This window comes from Papio anubis, chromosome 2, assembly GCF_008728515.1.
Source record: "Papio anubis isolate 15944 chromosome 2, Panubis1.0, whole genome shotgun sequence".
Lineage (NCBI taxonomy): Eukaryota > Metazoa > Chordata > Mammalia > Primates > Cercopithecidae > Papio > Papio anubis.
Genome location: NC_044977.1, coordinates 101,813,937 through 101,832,162, shown reverse-complemented (window position 1 = coordinate 101,832,162; position 18,226 = coordinate 101,813,937). Strand labels below are relative to the sequence as shown.

At 39.3% G+C, this 18,226-nt stretch overlaps 1 protein-coding gene and 1 long non-coding RNA gene across 3 annotated transcripts in view; one reads left to right on the top strand and one right to left on the bottom strand.

Annotated features, from left to right (window-relative positions):
- SCN11A (sodium voltage-gated channel alpha subunit 11) overlaps window positions 1-18,226 on the bottom strand; it is a 116,034-nt gene that overhangs the window by 29,753 nt on the left and 68,055 nt on the right. The window contains exons 17-22 of the mRNA XM_003894659.5: window positions 17,421-17,535; window positions 15,364-15,518; window positions 12,115-12,288; window positions 4,767-4,868; window positions 4,020-4,283; window positions 3,274-3,327 (exon numbers count right to left, since the gene is read on the bottom strand). Of these exons, the coding sequence (XP_003894708.2) occupies window positions 3,274-3,327; window positions 4,020-4,283; window positions 4,767-4,868; window positions 12,115-12,288; window positions 15,364-15,518; window positions 17,421-17,535 (864 nt within the window). The remainder of the gene's footprint in view (window positions 1-3,273; window positions 3,328-4,019; window positions 4,284-4,766; window positions 4,869-12,114; window positions 12,289-15,363; window positions 15,519-17,420; window positions 17,536-18,226) is intronic.
- LOC103882127 lies at window positions 3,224-18,185 on the top strand. 2 transcript variants are annotated; one of them, XR_643836.3, is made up of 5 exons: window positions 3,224-4,037; window positions 4,178-4,252; window positions 4,760-4,964; window positions 13,059-13,167; window positions 17,320-18,185. It is a non-coding gene; the product is annotated as an uncharacterized LOC103882127 (long non-coding RNA). The 2 variants fall into 2 exon arrangements; XR_643835.3 differs by having other exon boundaries at window positions 3,225-4,037; window positions 17,454-18,185.

Here is an 18,226-nt window from a genome sequence, read left to right as displayed (position 1 = left end):
GAAAAAAACAATTACTGGAGAAAAATATAAGCATCGAACTGCCTTATCTAGAAGACCAAGGTGTTTCTTACAGCAGCATTGACTACATAGCCTCTTCCTAACAGCCATGGACCCTGTTGGGAGCCTGTCTCTCAGTTTTCCCAGCTCAGCTTGAGTGGTGGCACGTGGTGGGGACCTGGGGTGGTGGAAAATTGGGCTTTTTATTCTAAGCAAAGGAGAATCATTGAGGGATTGTAAGGGAGAGGAGTGGTATGATCACATTTGTGTTTTTAAAAAGTCATCCATATGGAATGTCCATATGGATATGTAATTGGAGGGGACCTGACTGGAAGTGAGGCCACCAGAGGAGGGGCACATTCACCTTGGGCAGAGGTGACTAAACTACTAAATGTTGTCGAACTACTATGTCCCCCATATAGAGCCCACTGCTTTATTTAATATGTGGTTATGTCCTTTCACTCTTAACTTCCTTGTGCCTAGCATACCTTCTGATATGTAGATTTTTGACACACATGGAATAAATACCTAAATGAATGAATGAATGATCAAGCTCTAAAATGGATACAAATTGACTTCAACCAAGCTCTCCTAGTTCGAGGTACCGCCCAAATCATCTGAGATCCCTTTCATTCAAGTCCTTCGCATTGTTATTGGCTTCAAGCACTTTTAGGCAGGTGGCAAAAGAATTTCACTTTTTTCCCTTCTATCACATCAAAGACGTAAGTGCTGATAGCTCTGACTAATGTTGAATGTATTTACGGTATTTGTTACTCAACACTCACAATGTAGACTAGTGTAATGAAGTTAATTATTTGAAAATATTATCTCTCTCTTTTGCTACGAAGACTACCTGACCTTAGTCCAGGTTTGCTTGAGGCATCCATTTATTTGAACAAAAGGTAGACATTAGCACAGAAACAATGTAATGGAAAGAATATTCAGCATTGGACATTTAAAATAAAATTGCCAAGTAGGCTAATAGTCTTGCAAGTTAGGTTATTGCTTTGAGATATAGGAATGTCTACACTCCTTCATGTCCCTCTTTGTTAGATCAAGGGTTTGAAGGTGGAGAGTTTTACTGGAGGGAGGTTTAGACAAGAATATGAAATGATCAAAGCTTACTCAATTTGTCCATAGGAAATGTAGGAAAAATAAACAGAGACAGAAAATCAGAGCTACAAGATATGTGTCCTGATTATCCCTCTTTGGGTCTGGAAAGAGGGGTTGGGATCCAGTTAATTGAGGGAAATGGAAGGCAGAGAGGGTATTCTCACTTTACTTCTGCATTTTTCTGGAAGGAATTACTAGTAGGAAGGCCTGAGATACATTAGGCAGGCAGGCTGACTTAAGAGATTAGAGTAACATAATTGAACAGAGAGAAGTCTCTTGAACCTCTCAGTTCTCATGTGGCTTGGACACGGAGTTCATAGCTATGGGCTTGTCATGTTGGGCCTTGTAGCAAGGGATGGGAGTAGACTGCCAAGGACCCTGTGGAGGATATGGCAGAGAACCAGTATTTAAGGCCAGGAGGAAATGATGGGGAGAATGCCCGCAGTTTCAACAATCACAACTTCAATATTTGAGGCCAGCAAGGTGCTGGGTGACTACATAGACAAGAGTCATCAGGCTAGAAGCCAGCATACAACAACCGGTACATATCAGGACCGGCACCAAAACAGGCACCCCTCCACACACTTCCACCCACCTGTCACTCACTCTGAGAGCATTTGCAAGCCACACACCTTGTCTGCTACACATCTGCAAAACCTTTCCTCCCCACTCCCCATCTCCACCTCCACGCAGATGGATGTCAAAGCCAAACTAGAGTGAAAGTCATGTACTCAAAAAGACAAATGAGTACATTAGTATTTTTTAAATATTTCCTTTGCTATAAATTGTAATTATAAAATTATGTTGTGTATATAATTATAAAATTACATTTTAAAATTATGAAATTATAAAAGTACATTTTATAATTATATACACAACATAATTTTATAATTACATATAAAAATTATATGTAATTAATTTGTAATTACATATAAATATATATAAACATTACAATGTAAACTATAATTGTTATAAACAGTTAAGTATCTACTGTTAGCTCCGCCTTTCCAGAAAGTTGATTTTATTAACACACCCACAGAAGTAAGCAAACTCAGATTTGTTGCTATGCATCATCTGTATATTAACTTTATAATGCCAATCTGTGAATTTATAATGACAACTGGAATCACCATAAAGATTCATTCTCATCTCTTGGTGCTGCTATAACACTACTCAAACCACCTCTACTGCTACTACAGGTTGAACATCCTTAATCTGAAAATTCAAAGTCTCAAGTGTTCCAGAATCTTAAACTTTTTGAGTGCTGACATAACATGCAAAGGTCATGCTTAAAGGAAATGTTCACTGTGGCATTTTGGATTTTCAGATCAGGGATGCTCAACTGTAAGTATTATGCAAATATTCCCAAATCTTACAAAATTCAAAATCTGAAACCCTTCTGGTCCCAAGCATTTCAGATAAGGGATACTCAGTCTGTACCAGCTCACAGGTACTGAATACGGTGTTAGGCATCAACTCTGCTGACTCCCAAACAGGTCAAAACACACACATGTGCTGCAATAGAAAACAGTAATTTCTGCCATTGACTCCATTCTTGAGCTAACCATCTGCTCATTCTATGGCTTTGGGAAACTCTTTCTTTTTATCCCTCAAATTTCCAAGCTGGAAAATAGAAGCTAGGCTAGATTACTGAGTACACTTCCAACTTTGGGAGTCCGTGATTATCTTTTTCTTTAACTAAAATTCCAGTTGGCCATCACTAGGGAGTCTGGAGCCATGGAAGGGTCTCCCTTGCAAATTTAGTGCAGTCTTAAGGTTTTCCACAGTCTAAGACAGATACTCTTTGAAATTTGGTTTCTGCTTATACAACCATTTGGAGAAGAGGTAAGAGGAAAATCAAGGCATCCTGTGATTCAGCCACTTTTGGCTCCATCTCCTATATGAGTGGTTTTTCCTTGGCCACCATGGAGAAAGAGGATTGGATTTTAGAAAATACTGGGTGGGTATCAGATACTCACTAGAGGATGCGTAAGAACCCTTTGTATCAGGCAGTGGTATCTCATGGTGTTTTGTTCCAAAGAAAACAAGGCAGAGAACCCTGGCTGCTGGAACTATGATGCCATAAGTTCTGGACTGTCCATGTAGCCATGGTATCTCTGACTTGACTCTAACACTCCAGAACATGGTAGAACACTGACTCACCTCTCTGGAATCAACAGCTGCATATATAATATCCATCCAGCCCTTAAATGTTGCCTGCAACAAAAGCAGAAAAACATGAATAATACAAATGTAGACTTGCCATCAACAGATACATGGCATGGAAAAGCAGGTGAGGTCCAGTGGGCTGAATATATAAGATGATACCCCAACTTTCTAGGACAGGATGCTCAAATAAAAGAACAGTAGAAGAGAACTCAAGGATGTGTGTCTTGGATTTTTTTTCTTCTTCTTCATTTGTACAAGATACAAAGTTTAAAAACAAGAAATTTCCACCTTAAAAGTTACCAGAGAAGCTGAAGCTGTGGCCCAACAGCTGAAAAGAGACTGGCTAAGGGTTCTTTTCTGATGCCATGTTTATTTGCACTGCCTGTTCAAGACCTGGCAACTGTGGTTTAAACAGGGAACTGTTCAAAGTGTCATGACCTACACCCGAGGCTCCACTCCTCTCTGCCTGGAGATGTGGAGAGCCAGCAAAGGTGCCATACAGGACAAGGTGAGATGTACAGATCCTTAAAGGGGCATCACTAGGAAGCTGAGGCTCAGCAGTCAATGAAGTTGCAGATGCTCAGTAGAGGACAATTCCAGTAGACATTGGCTTTCATATGAGGAATCAGGATTTGCTTCTATTATCACAATGGAGTCACTGCATTTTTTAGCTGAGAAACAATTCATGATTATTTGAAGTTTTTTCTCCTCAGAGTGAAAAACATACTAATTGTACTCACCACTTGCAGCAGAGCGAGGTAAGCATTTCCCACATTGTCAAAGTTGACTTTCTGGTTGATCCAAGAGAAATTGCCACTTTCACATTGACTTTTATTTGCAATGATGGTACAATTTATAACTGACTCTGTTCCATTAATGCATTTCCCAAATTTTCCAGAAAAGAAGTGTACTCCCAGAATACAAAATATGAGCCAGAAAATGAGGCAGACAAGCAAAACATTCAGAATGGCAGGTATGGCACCTATGAGAGCATTGACCACCACCTTATGGAAACAAAACCAGAGAAAACCATAACAGACTGGTAGGATGCACCAGGCTCTTCGATTCTCAGGATGGGCCTGATGTGCAGGGCTGGATCTCTTGGAGCTCTGTCTTTAATCTCCACATACATGCGCCCCACCCCCATGACAAGCCCTGCTCTCAGCTACCTACATAATGGGTCCTCTCTGTTGCCACTAAGGATACCTTGAGAAGTGCCCTGTGATGACAGTGTTAGAGACTTATGGACACCTACCCCAGGATTCTGAAGGGAAGCTAGAACTCATCTTGGCTGTCACAGAAGCTTTTAGGGTAGAAAGTACTATCTTAGGCTTTTCCCTACCTCTCAAATTCTAAGCAGTGGGCAGGCTGGGAAATAACCCAGGGAAAGCTTGGCAATTTAAGGAAATCTCAGCCCAGAAAGAACTGTTGGTCTTTCCACCTTTCCCTGTTAACTGAACTTCCACCCACCCCTCTGCAGAATGTACCTTCATTCCTTCAAACTGGGACAGCGCACGAAGAGGCCTCAGTGCTCGCAGAGTTCGGAAGGACTTCAATTCCTTTAAGTTAATGAGGGTGGTCACAGAGACCTGATGGGAAGAGAAGCCACTGGTAATGCACCTGACTTGGTGTCCAGCTCAAAAGTCCATTTTTCTCCTTATCTACCAAAGCTACAGTCCATAAAGGTGGGGACAATGCACTCACATTATTTGTTTAGTGAAAGACAAAGAAAATCTGAGAAAGTGTTGTGAATTAAAGGAAACCAAAGAGATATAACAATCATATGTAATATGGGGTCCTGAATTGAATCCTGGATTGGAGTGGGGGCAGGAGGTGGATGCATAGAGGGAATTAACCATAAAGAATCTTGTTATGGCAGGCAATTGAAATAAATATATTTATTTATTTATTTATTTATTTATTTATTTATTTATTTATATTTTGAGATGGAATCTCGCTCTGTCGCCCAGGCTGGAGCGCAGCTGCGCGATCTCGGCTCACTGCAAGCTCCGCTTCCCGGTTTAACGCCATTCTCCTGCCTCGGCCTGTAGCTGGGACTACAGGAGCCCGCCACCATGCCCAGTTTATTTTTTTGTATTTTTTAGTAGAGACGGGGTTTCACCATGTTAGCCAGGATGGTCTCGATCTCCTGACCTCGTGATCCACCCACCTCGGCCTCCGAAAGTGCTGGGATTACATGTGTGAGCCACCGCGCCCAGCCAGTCAATTGAAATTTATTATGACAGTCAATTGCCCTAAAAAAGCTCTTTATGGTGAATTTGAAAAATTTGAAAATGGACGTGGATTTTAATTCAATCAATGTTAAATTTCCTAACTTTGATCACTGTATTGTAATCATGTGAGACATTGTCCTTGTTAGGAAATATACATTGACATGTTTAGCGGTAATAGGTTTGATGCTTGCAACTTAATCTCAAGCAGTTCAGGGGGAAAAAAAAGAGAAAAAATGACAAAGCAGATGGGTGACAATAATTGGTGAACCTGAAGAAAGAATATGTGGATTTCATTATGCTATTTCTTGCAACATTTTTCTTAGTTTGAAATGATATCAAAATAAAAAGTTACATGGAAAAAATTAATTATTTGCTAATAGTTCCCCTAACCCAAATCACTCCTTATTGGGGAATTAAATGCTATTTTCTCTCCCAATACACTTCTCCTCAATAGGACAGAATTGAGTATTAGAAAGCTCTGTTAAGTATACCAAATTAAATCTTAACAATATTTACAGATGCTCAGTAGAGGACAATTCCAGAAGGCATTGGCTTTCATATGAGGAATTAGGATTTGCTTCTATTATCACAATGGAATCAATGCTGAGCTTGAGTTGAGGCTGCTTGCTGCAGATCTTCAGCCATTCTTATTATGGAGAGTTGTCAGAGGCTCAACTTGGAAGAAGAGTTGCTCAGCTGGATAGAATGTGAATCAGGCTAGTCCTGACTAAGCTGATGTCAGAGTTCACTATTAACTAAAAACATTCCTCACAAATCTTGCCAACCTCATTGTAGCAGTGAAGAGAAATTGAGTTAATATGACAGAATATTAAGATTTTGAAATTTATAATCAATTTATAGTGTATTTATAATGTTTTTAATGGGCTTTTTGTTTACAATGGCACCACTTTTAGAGAGTTATTTAAGTAGCTTTCGCGTAAATACTCCATTTGTTCCTAGCCAGATGAAAACAGATGGCAAAGTTTAGCAATTCTTCTGTTTTACCAAATCATTGTCATAGTTGGTGAGAAGAGATGTTCCTACAGGGACCTTACACACCTCTTTACCTGAAATCTCACCCCAGTTTCTGTTCCATCAGACTTGCAGGTATCAGTGAGACACATAGAAGCACCCATATTCTTTCCCATCCTACTGTACTCACTCTTCAAGTGAGAAGTCATCTACTAGTTTTATCTTACTTTTTAAATCTAACTTGCATTTATCACTCTGCACTGTTTTTGAAATCATCATATTGATTATATTCTCATGGTTTGCTCCTTGTAACTATTGAGGAATAGTACAGCATATAAATCTTCATATTTTATGGATCCACTCCTCCTTGGTGAATACCTAGGTTATTTCCATTTCTTTGCTATTAGGCAAAACAGTACACTGGACAGTATTATGCACAACTGTACACTGGACAGATGTGTGCATTTTTCTTGGGTACATAGGCAAGAGTTCTCCTTGGATCTATAACAAGTGATATTTGTGGATTGTGAGTTGGGTCATTTGTGATTTTTACTTAACAGTGCAAAATGTTCCCTACAGTGGCTGTACCAATTAAATTATTAGCAGTGGTTTGAGATCGCATTTTCCTGTATCCTTCTAAATATCGATGTTATCCAACTTTAAAATTTTTGCCATGGCTGGGCACAGTGGCTCAAGCCTGTAATCCCAGCACTTTGGGAGGCCGAGGCAGGAGGATAGCTTGAGCTCAGGAGTCTGAGACCATCCTGGGCAACATGGTAAAACCCGTCTCCACAAAAATTACAAAAATTAGCTGGGCATGGTGGTAGGCGCCTGCAGTCCCACCTACTTAGGAGGCTGAGGCAAGAGGATCAATTGATCCTGGGAGGCAGAGGTTGCCACTGCACTCCAGCCTGGGTGACAGAGTGAGACCATGTTTCAAAACAATATATTTTGTTTTCCAATCAAATGAGTAAAAAGAGGCCTCTCATTTTAATATGCACTTCTATGCTAACTGGTGATAGAACTAGTGTATATTTCATCATACATTTATTCCTTTTGTGAACTGGCTGTTTGTATACTTATCCCATTCTTACTCTGGGTTGTTTTTTTCCTGTGAATCTGTAGGAAATTTTTATATGTTGTGAATAATAATGATCTGTTGTGGCAAATACTGTCTCTCAGGCTCTAGTTGGTTTTTAACTGTAATTAGAGTATTGTTGAATACAAAAATAAAAGTTTTACTACATTTTGATGTAGTTGAATTGTGTATCTTCTTGTGATTTATGCTTTTCTAATAAAAATTATGATGGCAATTTTATATAATCTTGATTGACAATAAATATTATAGAATTGTTCACATACGTTCTCTCATTTAATCTGTACAACAATATCCCAAGCTAAGCAGCATTTTGCAACCTATACCATATTATAGGTGAGAAAACCTGAAGCTAAATGGATCAGCAACTTGTTTCAGGTCATACAGCTGGTAAGTGGTGAATTTCAGATCCACACCACAGTCTGCATGCTGTCAAGGCTAATAATAATAATAGTAAACCACATGTGTTGAGTTATTTATCTGTGATTTATAAAGATATACAATTGTAATATTATTTTCTTATTTGATTCATTTCTGTTCTATTCATTTTATTATCAATATTATGTTTGTCTCACTAAATAAGTTTGCAAGCTTTCCCTTTTTTTGTCTATTCTTTGTAACAATTTGAATAAGATGAGATTAATTGCTCCTTGTAAGTTTGGTGAAACTTACCTGCAAAACCATCTGGGTCTTGTGATAATATGATTGTATACATAGAAAACCCTAAAGAGTCATTCAAAAAGCTTCTAGAACTGGCAAATGAATTCAGCAAAGTTTCAGGTTACAAAATCAATGTACAAAAATCAGTAGCACTGTGATACACCAACAGTGACCAAGCTCAGAAACAAGTCAAGAACTCAACCCATTTTACAGCAGCTGAAAATAAAACAAAATAAAATAAAATAAAACACTTAAGAATATACCTAACCAAGGAGGTGAAAGACCTCTACAAAGAAAACTACAAAAATACTTAGGAATATACCCAACCAAGGAGGTAAAAGACCTCTACAAAGAAAACTACAAAACACTGCTGAAAGAAATCATGAATGACACAAACAAATGAAAACACATCTCATGTTCATGGATAGGTAGAATCAACATTGTGAAAAATGACCCTACTACCAAAAGCAATCTACAAATTCAATGCAATTCCCATCAAAATACCACTATCATTCTTCCCAGAACTAGAAAAAACAATCTTAAAATTTACATGGAACCAAAAAAGAGCCTGCATACCCAAAGCAAGACTCACCAAAAAGAGCAAGTCTGGAGGTATCACATTATCAGACTTCAAACTATACTATAGGGCCAAAGGTACCAAAACAGCATGGTACTGGTATAAAAATAGGCACACAGACCAATTGAACAGAATAAAGAACCCAGAAATAAAGCTAAATACCTACAGCCAACTGATCTTCAACAAAGCAAACAAAAACATAAATTGGGAAAAGAGCACCCTATTCAATAAATGGTGCTGGGATAACTGGTTAGCTATAGGTAAGAGAATGAAACTGGATCCTCATCTCTCACCTTATAGAAAAATCAACTCAAGATGGATCAGAGATTTAAATCTAAGACCTGAAACCATACAAATTCTAGAAGATAACATGGGAAAAACTCTTCTAGACACTGGCTTAGGCAAAGTCTTCATGACCAAGAACCCAAAAGCAAATGCAACAGAAACAAAGATGAATAGATGGAACTTAGTTAAACTAAAAAGCTCCTGCACAGCAAAAGAAACAATCAGCACAGTAAACAGACATCCACAGAGTGGGTGAAAATCTTTGCAATCTATACATCTGACAAAGGACTAATATCCAGAATCTACAAAGAACTCAATCAAATCAGCAAGTAAAAAAACAAATAATCCTATCCAAAAGTGGGCAAAGGACATGAATAGACAACTCTCAAAAGAAGATTTACAAATGGCCAACAAACATAGGAAAAAATGTTCAACCTCACTGATTATCAGGGAAATACAAATCATAACCACAATGCAAGACCACCTTACTCCTGCAAGGATGGCCCTAATCAAAAATTATAGATGTTGGAGTGGATGTGGTGAAAAAAGAACACTTCTACAATGCTGGTGGGAATGTAAACTAGTACAACCACTATGGAAAACAATGTGGAGATTCCTTAAAGAACTAAAAATAGATCTGTCATTTGATCCAGTAATCCCACTATTGTGTAACTACCCAGAAGAAAACAAATCATTATATGAAAAAGACACTTGCACACTCGTTTATAGCAGGCACGATTCGCAACTGCAAAAATATTGACCAGCCCAAATGCCCATCAATCAAATCGTGGATAAAGAAAATGTGATATATATATATGGTATATATATAGTATATGCCATATATATACACATACACCATGGAATACTACTTAGCCATAAAAAGAACCAAAATAATGGAATTCACAGCAACCTGGATGGAATTGGAGACTATTATTCTAAGTGAAGTAACTCAGGAATGGAAAACCAAACATTGTATGTTCTCACTCATAAGAGGGACCTAAGTTAAGAGGACACAAAGGCGTAAGAATAATACAATGGACTCTGGGGACTCAGGGGAAAGAAGGGTGTGAGGGATAAAAGACTACACTGAGTACAGTGTACACTGATCAGGCGATGGGGCACCAAAATCTCAGAAATCACCACTAAATAAGTTATTCATGTAACCAAACACCAGCTGTTCCCTGAAAACCTATTGAACTATAATAAATAAATAAATAAATAAATAAACAAACAAACCCACCCATCTGGGCCTGGTACCTTTTGACAGTGTGGCTTTGGACTACTGTTTTGATATCGTTAATGGCGATCCTAGATTTCTAGTGAAACTATCACTAGTTTTCTATTTTGTATTCAGTCAGTTTGGGCAATTTATAGTCCACATCCTCATTTTTACCTGTGAGAAAATTACTGTCAAAAGAGGGGAAGTGTTTCGCTTAAGGTTACACAAAAGGAGGGTAGACCAATTAGCTTTAGGACCCAGGCTCCTAAGTGTAGGGCTTGTATCCAGTAAAACACAGGTCCCTATAATTGAGATACCAATCTTCTGTTTATCACAGAGTTTATAGGGCTTTCTTTTTACTATAATCTATTAAGATAATAGGTACAGAATTATTTGTTCTCTAGAAATTAACAGGACTGACAAACGTGGATGTTTTTATTCTCATCTTTGAATCCTGTTGTAGCTTCTATGGCATTGATGCCTTTCTAAAATGCCTGAACCACAATGAGCTTCTCTTTCCTTGCCTCTGAGCTTCTGGTTTTCTTGTTTGCAATGTGGTAGATGTCATGTAATACTGATGAACTCAGGATATTGATGTCCACATTAAATGAACACATAGTCTGTTTGTGCTAACCAGCAACATTATGGTTCTCCAGTGGGGTTTGCTGACCACATGGTTTATGCTCATGCATTTGTCTTATCTACTTCCTTGAATAGCAGGGACAAAGTTTAACTAATTTTATCATGATGGAAAGAAGGTAATGTTAAAATCAAGGGCCCTGGAGTGAGACTTACTAGGTTCCACCACTTTTAATTATATAAAGGTATTACATAATCACATGTATCCTGAAAATGCGTCCATCTACTATATATCAGTAAACATAAAATTAATCTTAAAAAGAGGATGTAATGTTAAATCAAGAGTTTTGGAGTGAGGCTTACTAGGTTTGTATCTCACCACCACTTCTAGCTGGGCAATCTTGAACATGTTTCTTAGCCTCTCTATGACTTACTTTCTTTCTCTGAATATACAAAAATAGTAGTACCTGCCACAGAGTGGCTATGATAACTAAAAGAGAGAAGGCATTTGGAACATATGGAAGAGTACTTGATACAGAGAAAGCACTCAATAAATGTGATCCACTAATACTATTATTAGCTTTTGTGTCATATAGCTAGACATGTGAATTCCAATTTCACCACTTATCAGCTCTATGACCTGAAACAAACTGCTAATCCTCTGAGCTTCAGGTTTCCTTGTATACAGTGTGGGAGGCGTCACACGATGCTGCTTAACTCAGAACATTGTCATGCATATTAAACGAGAGACTGTATGTGAACAATCCTCTTATGTTGCTTGACAATTAAGATGGATATTAGCCTAGTCTATTGGCTGCTGACCAGCTTTGAGAAGTCTTGAAAAGAAATACACAGTTGGAAGAAGAAACAATCGAGGATACTGAAAGTTATTCTAGGTACATATCATACATAAACAGTGCTTATGCAGAGAAGTGAATGAATCATGGGAAAGGAAAAAACCTTTCTCATCATGGGAAAGGTTGGAGTGGTGAGCATATAAAGTGCAGTGTATGAGGAGTGAGACCTAGAAAAGGCTAAACTGCTGATAGACAAATGACAACTACTTCCAAGTACTGCGAAGAGGCAATGATAATAAGAAAAACTATTTTAGACAGACATCCCACATGAGGCACACAGGAAAAGCAGCCCCCATATGATCCCTGCCTTAACCACTACCCCAGCCTGTTGTGGGACACAGAGATGGTAAACTTACAATCACAATGATGAAATCAAGGCAGCACCAGGCACTGGTGAAATACTTTCCAAATCCAAAGGCTACCCATTTTAGTACCATCTCCAGGATAAAAATATGTGTAAAAATAATGTCAGTACAATTTAGTAATTCTTGGATTTTGGGTTGGTCCTTAAGGTGAACATCTTCAAATATCTGAAACGAAAAAGCATAGCCATAGGCCAGACTGAATATTTGCAAAGAACTTCTTGGTAAATTTGCTTTTTGCTTTTCTTCCTTATGTGAATAAAAACGGGTATCTCTCTTGGTAATGAGGTTTTGCTCAAAAGATATTAAGGCTAAACTTTTCCAATGGAATCCATTCCTTGAGTGAGTAAAAATGGAAGAAGGAAAATCCTCTTTCTTCTGTTGTCATAATAGTTTCTCAACTTCTTATTACTGGTCCCCTGAATATTAAAACTTCTTCCTAATGGATCACATTATTTCCTGGGCTTCCTCATACTTTCAACTGCTGCCAAATATGTCTTGTCAGCATTCCCAGGACCACCCAGTGGCACAGACCATCTCCCATCCTCCCAATTGCCTTGGTGAATTAATTCAGTGTCTCTTTATTGCTTATAACATGAAGTCCAAGTGCCTTAGCCCACCCTCTAAATCCTGCCAACCCTGATGCCCCTCATCTCCCCCTACAAACAGCCTCATCCATTTACCTTACCATTCCCTACAAATAGTGTCATTTTGTATGTGTGCCATGACACACAAAATTTGGAACACTCTGGGCTAAAGCTCCCAGTGTAAATTACTTTGAGTATTGAACATTGTTATGTGTAACTATGAAAAAGAAATTCTGGCTTTCAGAGCAACCCTTTTTAATGCTACATCCACACACTTCCCTTACCCAAAGTGTATGTGATTCTACAGGGTCTATATAACTAAGGTATAAGCTGTCCTTTTGGCCTTTACAGAGTTACTGAGAATGAAAGAAAGGAAGAAGGCCTGTTACTAAAGCTACCCATGAAATTTACGCCAACATTGAAGGCAGGAAGGAAATCACCTTTCCTGTTGGGGACTAGGGTAAGTCCACAGCCCCAAAGTCCTGGGGTGAAAAAAAGAATGCAAAAGAGTGAAACAGTCTCACTTCCAATTGCCAAGTGGGTTTTTGGCTGGAGAAGGCCCTCTATCTCATCCTCTGCTCTTTCGGCTCTTCTTTGGCTTTAAGATTTCAGCTTAGCTGATATTTTCTACAGGAAACTGTCCTGTTCCAGCAGGATTGGTTAGGTTCCCATCCTACATGCTCCCATGTCACCCACTGCTTCCCTGAGTAGGCCACTTAATTGCTCTATCTATCTTGATCTATACTTTCTGGTCTATAATCGCTCCAGCTATCTTTCCTACTAGACTTCAAGCCCCTGGAGGTCAGGGACTTTGTTTGTTTGCCTCTTGAGGATAAACAAATCTGAATGGTATTGGGTGCTCATTTCCTCCCTTATTTGGGAAGCTTAACGGTAAGATGGTTCAGCAGACCTGAGTAGTTAGCTCAATGGATGAGCAGGCATATTATATCTGCAACTGTGCTTCAGAGGCTTCCACATTATATCTAGGCCATTTTCTGACACAGGAAGCTCTTATTATTACATAGTTGCCTAGACCAGAGTTTCTCAAACTCTAATGTACCCCGAATCACCTAGGGAACTTGTTATAATGGACTGCTTGTTACAATGTAATACTCTACATTTCTAACAAGCTTTCAGGTGATGCTGATGCTGCTGATAGATACATATAGTGGCAAATGACTTGATGTCTCTTGTTCTTAATTGTCTACAAATACGTACAGGGAAATACGGGCTGGGTCCTTCTCCTGGCACCCTCTGCATCGTGTATTCAGCTTTGTTCTGCCCAGAACTGGGGCTGTGTGCCCTCTGCTACATTTCTGATCATAAATTTTCTTTTTATGGCACCATGGGGCATTTTTGCTGTGGCCTTTTAGCAACATCACTGCTTTCCCACTGCCTATCATAAGTATCATTTGTGGAATAAATACAAAAAACCCTACCACTTGAATAAGAGTAGACAGCCAGTCAAAATGTAGTCACCGGCAAGTCTACAGGTAACACTAGACTCAAGATTAACAATAAAAATTGATCAAGGGAATCCTCTGGGATGGTTTTAGAGATATCTGCTTTTCTGTCTGAAGAATAATTTACACTGTAATAAGTAGACAAATGGAGATGTATGTTGATCACAATCCCCGGTGGCCTCTGGTATGTATTCATCTCTTTTCACCTAGAGATCACACAAGTGTAAAACACTAATCAGAAGCTATGGGGTGTAGGAGCAAGATATTTCCTTGCCTTTTCCACTTGCTAATGACTTGCTGTGAAATGTTCTGTCACTCTTAGTAGGGGAGAACCCAAGACTCCTGGGTTTAGTAATATGGAACCAAACTCTCATAAAAAACTCATAACTGTTTGTTATGTCAAACAGTAAGAGAGTTTGGTTCCGTATTATTTAGCTCCACATTACTGTGTAATCATTTTAAGTGAATATACATGATAGAAAAAAGCAGAAAATAGAAAAGGAGAGGGAGAAATATGCAGATGATAAAAGAAAAGATACTATCCCCCTAGCAGAGAGGGGAAAGGGAGACAAGGACCAGAAGGTGTGGAGACAGAGCATAAAGGAGTGGATGGCTTTATGGCTATGGAAGCTGGTGGGTTCAGAGTTATTTCTAAACTTCATTGGGACTCATACCACACTTTGATCATGCATATAAAGCAACATCTCCTTGTCCTTTCTTTCAAGGGATCATGAATGACAGAAAATACCAAGGCAACTTATTATATCCTAATCTGGTCCCTGTAACTCCCTCCTATAATATTTTACCTTTCAGAAAACAGCACTTTGGTTTACAGTAAGAGGGAGAGTAAAAGCATTGCTGTCTAGAGGAGGAACTATGGAGGATATAGTGAAAATGTCTAGAAATCCCCCAGAATTGAGAGGTAGATGATCAAGGACCAGACTCTAGTGGCCACTTTAAAGTGCTGGTTTTAGTTACTCTTCCACACAGATAAAGCATCTTTGCTTGGGGATATCCCAGTTGAGCATGACTTCAGAAGTTGTGCAAAACCCTGCCCACTGCAGGAACCAGCAGCACCAGAGACCACTTCTGCCTGGTCTCCCATATTCACAGTCCCATGAGAAGCCAAGTAAGAGTGCAGCTTCCCCAGCTGCCCTGATGCCCAATGTCTCCACAAGACCATGATGATTTACCAGTGCCCCACTGCTCAGCAGAATCACAAAGATAATAAAGCTCTCAAACCAGCTGTGTTTCACTATTTGGTAGCAGGTTTTCCTCAGGTTCCACCAAATGACCCAGTGAGGCTTTCTCTTGTCCATGCTACAGCATGGAAAGCAGCAACCAAAGCCTGAAAGAAATTAATGGTAGCACTATCATTAGTGTCTGTAATAAACTGCATTAAAATGCAACTTTTCACCCCCACCCCGTGTTCATACCCCTTGCCACGTGACCTGCAGTTGCTCCCATTAAAGAAGTACAGCATCTTTTTCTAACCGCTTAAATCTGGTCCCAGCCATGTGACTTGCTTTGGCCAATAGAGTGGAATGGAAGTCACACTGTGCCAGTTCTGAGTCCAGGTCTTGAAAAGCCTTGCATGTTTCCATTTGCTCTCTTGTGCCATCTCCATAAAAAAAGGCATATTCAGGATACCTCATTGGGTCTGGAAGGAGGCTGATAGACATGTGGAGCAGAGCCATGTTGCCCTGTTGACCCCAGACTAGATAACACTTGCATGAATGAAGCCAGCCAAGATCAGCAGAATCCTGCAGGCACATGTTTATTATTTTATGCCATTGAGGTTTTGTGGTTGTTTGTTATGCAGTAATTTTTTTGGTAGTCATAAAGAGATCATGTCTGGAGGACTCCAGGGAATTAGGTAGAATGGTCACAGGCTTTGTGAACCTCTCAGGTCATACACGAAAGAATTTGATCAAATGTCGAGATGTTTACAAAGAGCTGAGCATTTGTTCTCAACAGACACAGGCCTTCAGCATAGACCACATTGCCCTTTCCACCTTTTCTCCTCCTCCCCTTGTACAAATTCTGCTGATCCTTACTTCATGATGATTATAAAATTCTGCTCCTTTCCTCATCTTCTTAAACCACTATGGGCTCTCTTCACTCTGCCTCTTTTCTTCTTCCAAGAACGTCAGTAGGTTCATCTTCCTAAAAGACTATACTTTTTTCCTGGCTTTTATCCCACTCCTCCCTTCTTTGATAAAATCACCTTTCTTTCTCATCTCCACTGTTGACATCATATGCACACCTCAAGGGCCAGTGCAAATGTAAATCAGGAGAACTGCAATCTACTGGAAATCCTTAATCCAACTCCTGTCCAGCTTTGGAGCTGTTAAACAACCTGGAATGTGACTTTGAAATCTGTTATCTGTGTTCTTTCTGGACCCAATTTAGTCCTAATCTGATAGATAATTTTTTAGATTCATTCATTAATTTGTTGTCACTTATATATTCATCGACATTTGTTGAACCCATTTCTGGGCCGGCTTCTATTCTTACACTAGAGATACAATGCTGATGAAGTCACTGCCTTTGTTTTTAAGGACCTCATGGGGGAAACCAGTGCAAATAAGTTCACTACAATGAATATAAGAAATAGTAAAAGCCCATAGGAAAAAGCCACTACATCCACTTAAGGAATTAGGAAAGGCTGCATTTATTGATTGCTTATTTTTGTTCCAGATGCTCTTCTAAGTGATTTATACTAACTCATTTAATACTCACAACAGCTCTTTGCTTTGGGTACTATTATTACCCTCATTTTAGAAATAAAGCACAGAGAGGTTAACTAAATTGAACAAGTCACACAGTTCATAAGTGGTGAGGCCAGAATTTGAGCTCAGGCAGTCTTGCTCCTAAGCTAAAGATCCTGACTACAATGTCTGAACTCTTTTCTTGGTCTTTCACCTCAAATATACACTGACATTGAATGCCCTGGGAACCACAAAAAGTGGCAGACATATTGACCCAGTGGGCTTTCTAAGAAAGTTTTCTAGAGTGTTTACCTGGCATGTTGGGCCATGTGAGAGGAGCCCAATTAAAGCAAGAATTTCCTGAAATCTTCTCTGCCTAGACCTGACAATCGCCCCGAGAATCTATGGGTGCCCTCTCATTGCTTTTGTCTCCAATAGAAGTAGAAAGATGCTGTCTACTAAAACCACAGAGCCTCAAAGAAGAACAGAAACCCCATCCAAAGATTATGTGAACTGGATGCAGAAATACTGCCACTTACCTTTGGGCAAACATCTCTCTGGTTGCTTTTCAGGAACCATCTCAGGTAACAATCCAAAGCCATCCTGAAGATCAATGGTGCTACATTCTGATAGTATACTGGTAACATCAGACTTCTGCACATCAGAACAAAAGGAATGGGGAGCCATTTACTAAGACTTTCTTTCACCATGGTAGTATGGAGTTTCTCACTGTCTGATTTTTTAAGGATGAAATGAACTAGACAAAGGTTTCTAGGATGAGAGGTGTCAAGAACCACCCCTCCTGCTGGGTTCTTCTCTAAGTGCTATGACCAGTCTGATTTCAGAAGAGAACTCTCTAGCTCATCTCTATGGCTGAGGAATGGCAAGGCATATGCAGATATAGTACCTCTACTTTTTCTCCCTATGGATCATAACCCTGATATGCTGCCTAAGCGGTAAGAAGACTACTTTACTGAGACTGTAATTTTCCACTGTCTCACCTACTGGAATAATAGGCCTAGACCAGTAGTTCTTATTTCCTTGGCCCTCCAGGAGATATTTTGGCAGTGTCTAGGACATTTTTCATTTTCTTAACTGGGGGATGCTACTGGCACTGAATGCATAGAGGCCAAGGATATGGATAAACATCTTATAATCCACAGAAAAGCTCACCGCAACAAATAATTGTCCTGCTTCAAATGTCATAGAAGTAAAGTTGAGAAACTTGGCCTAGACTTTTGCTCAAAACTCGATTCTTGCAATTTTCTCTGCATTAACTGTGCCATTTTTCCATAATAGCTATCCTGGAGAAGGTGTGTGGATGAGCCACAAGCTCCTCTGACAT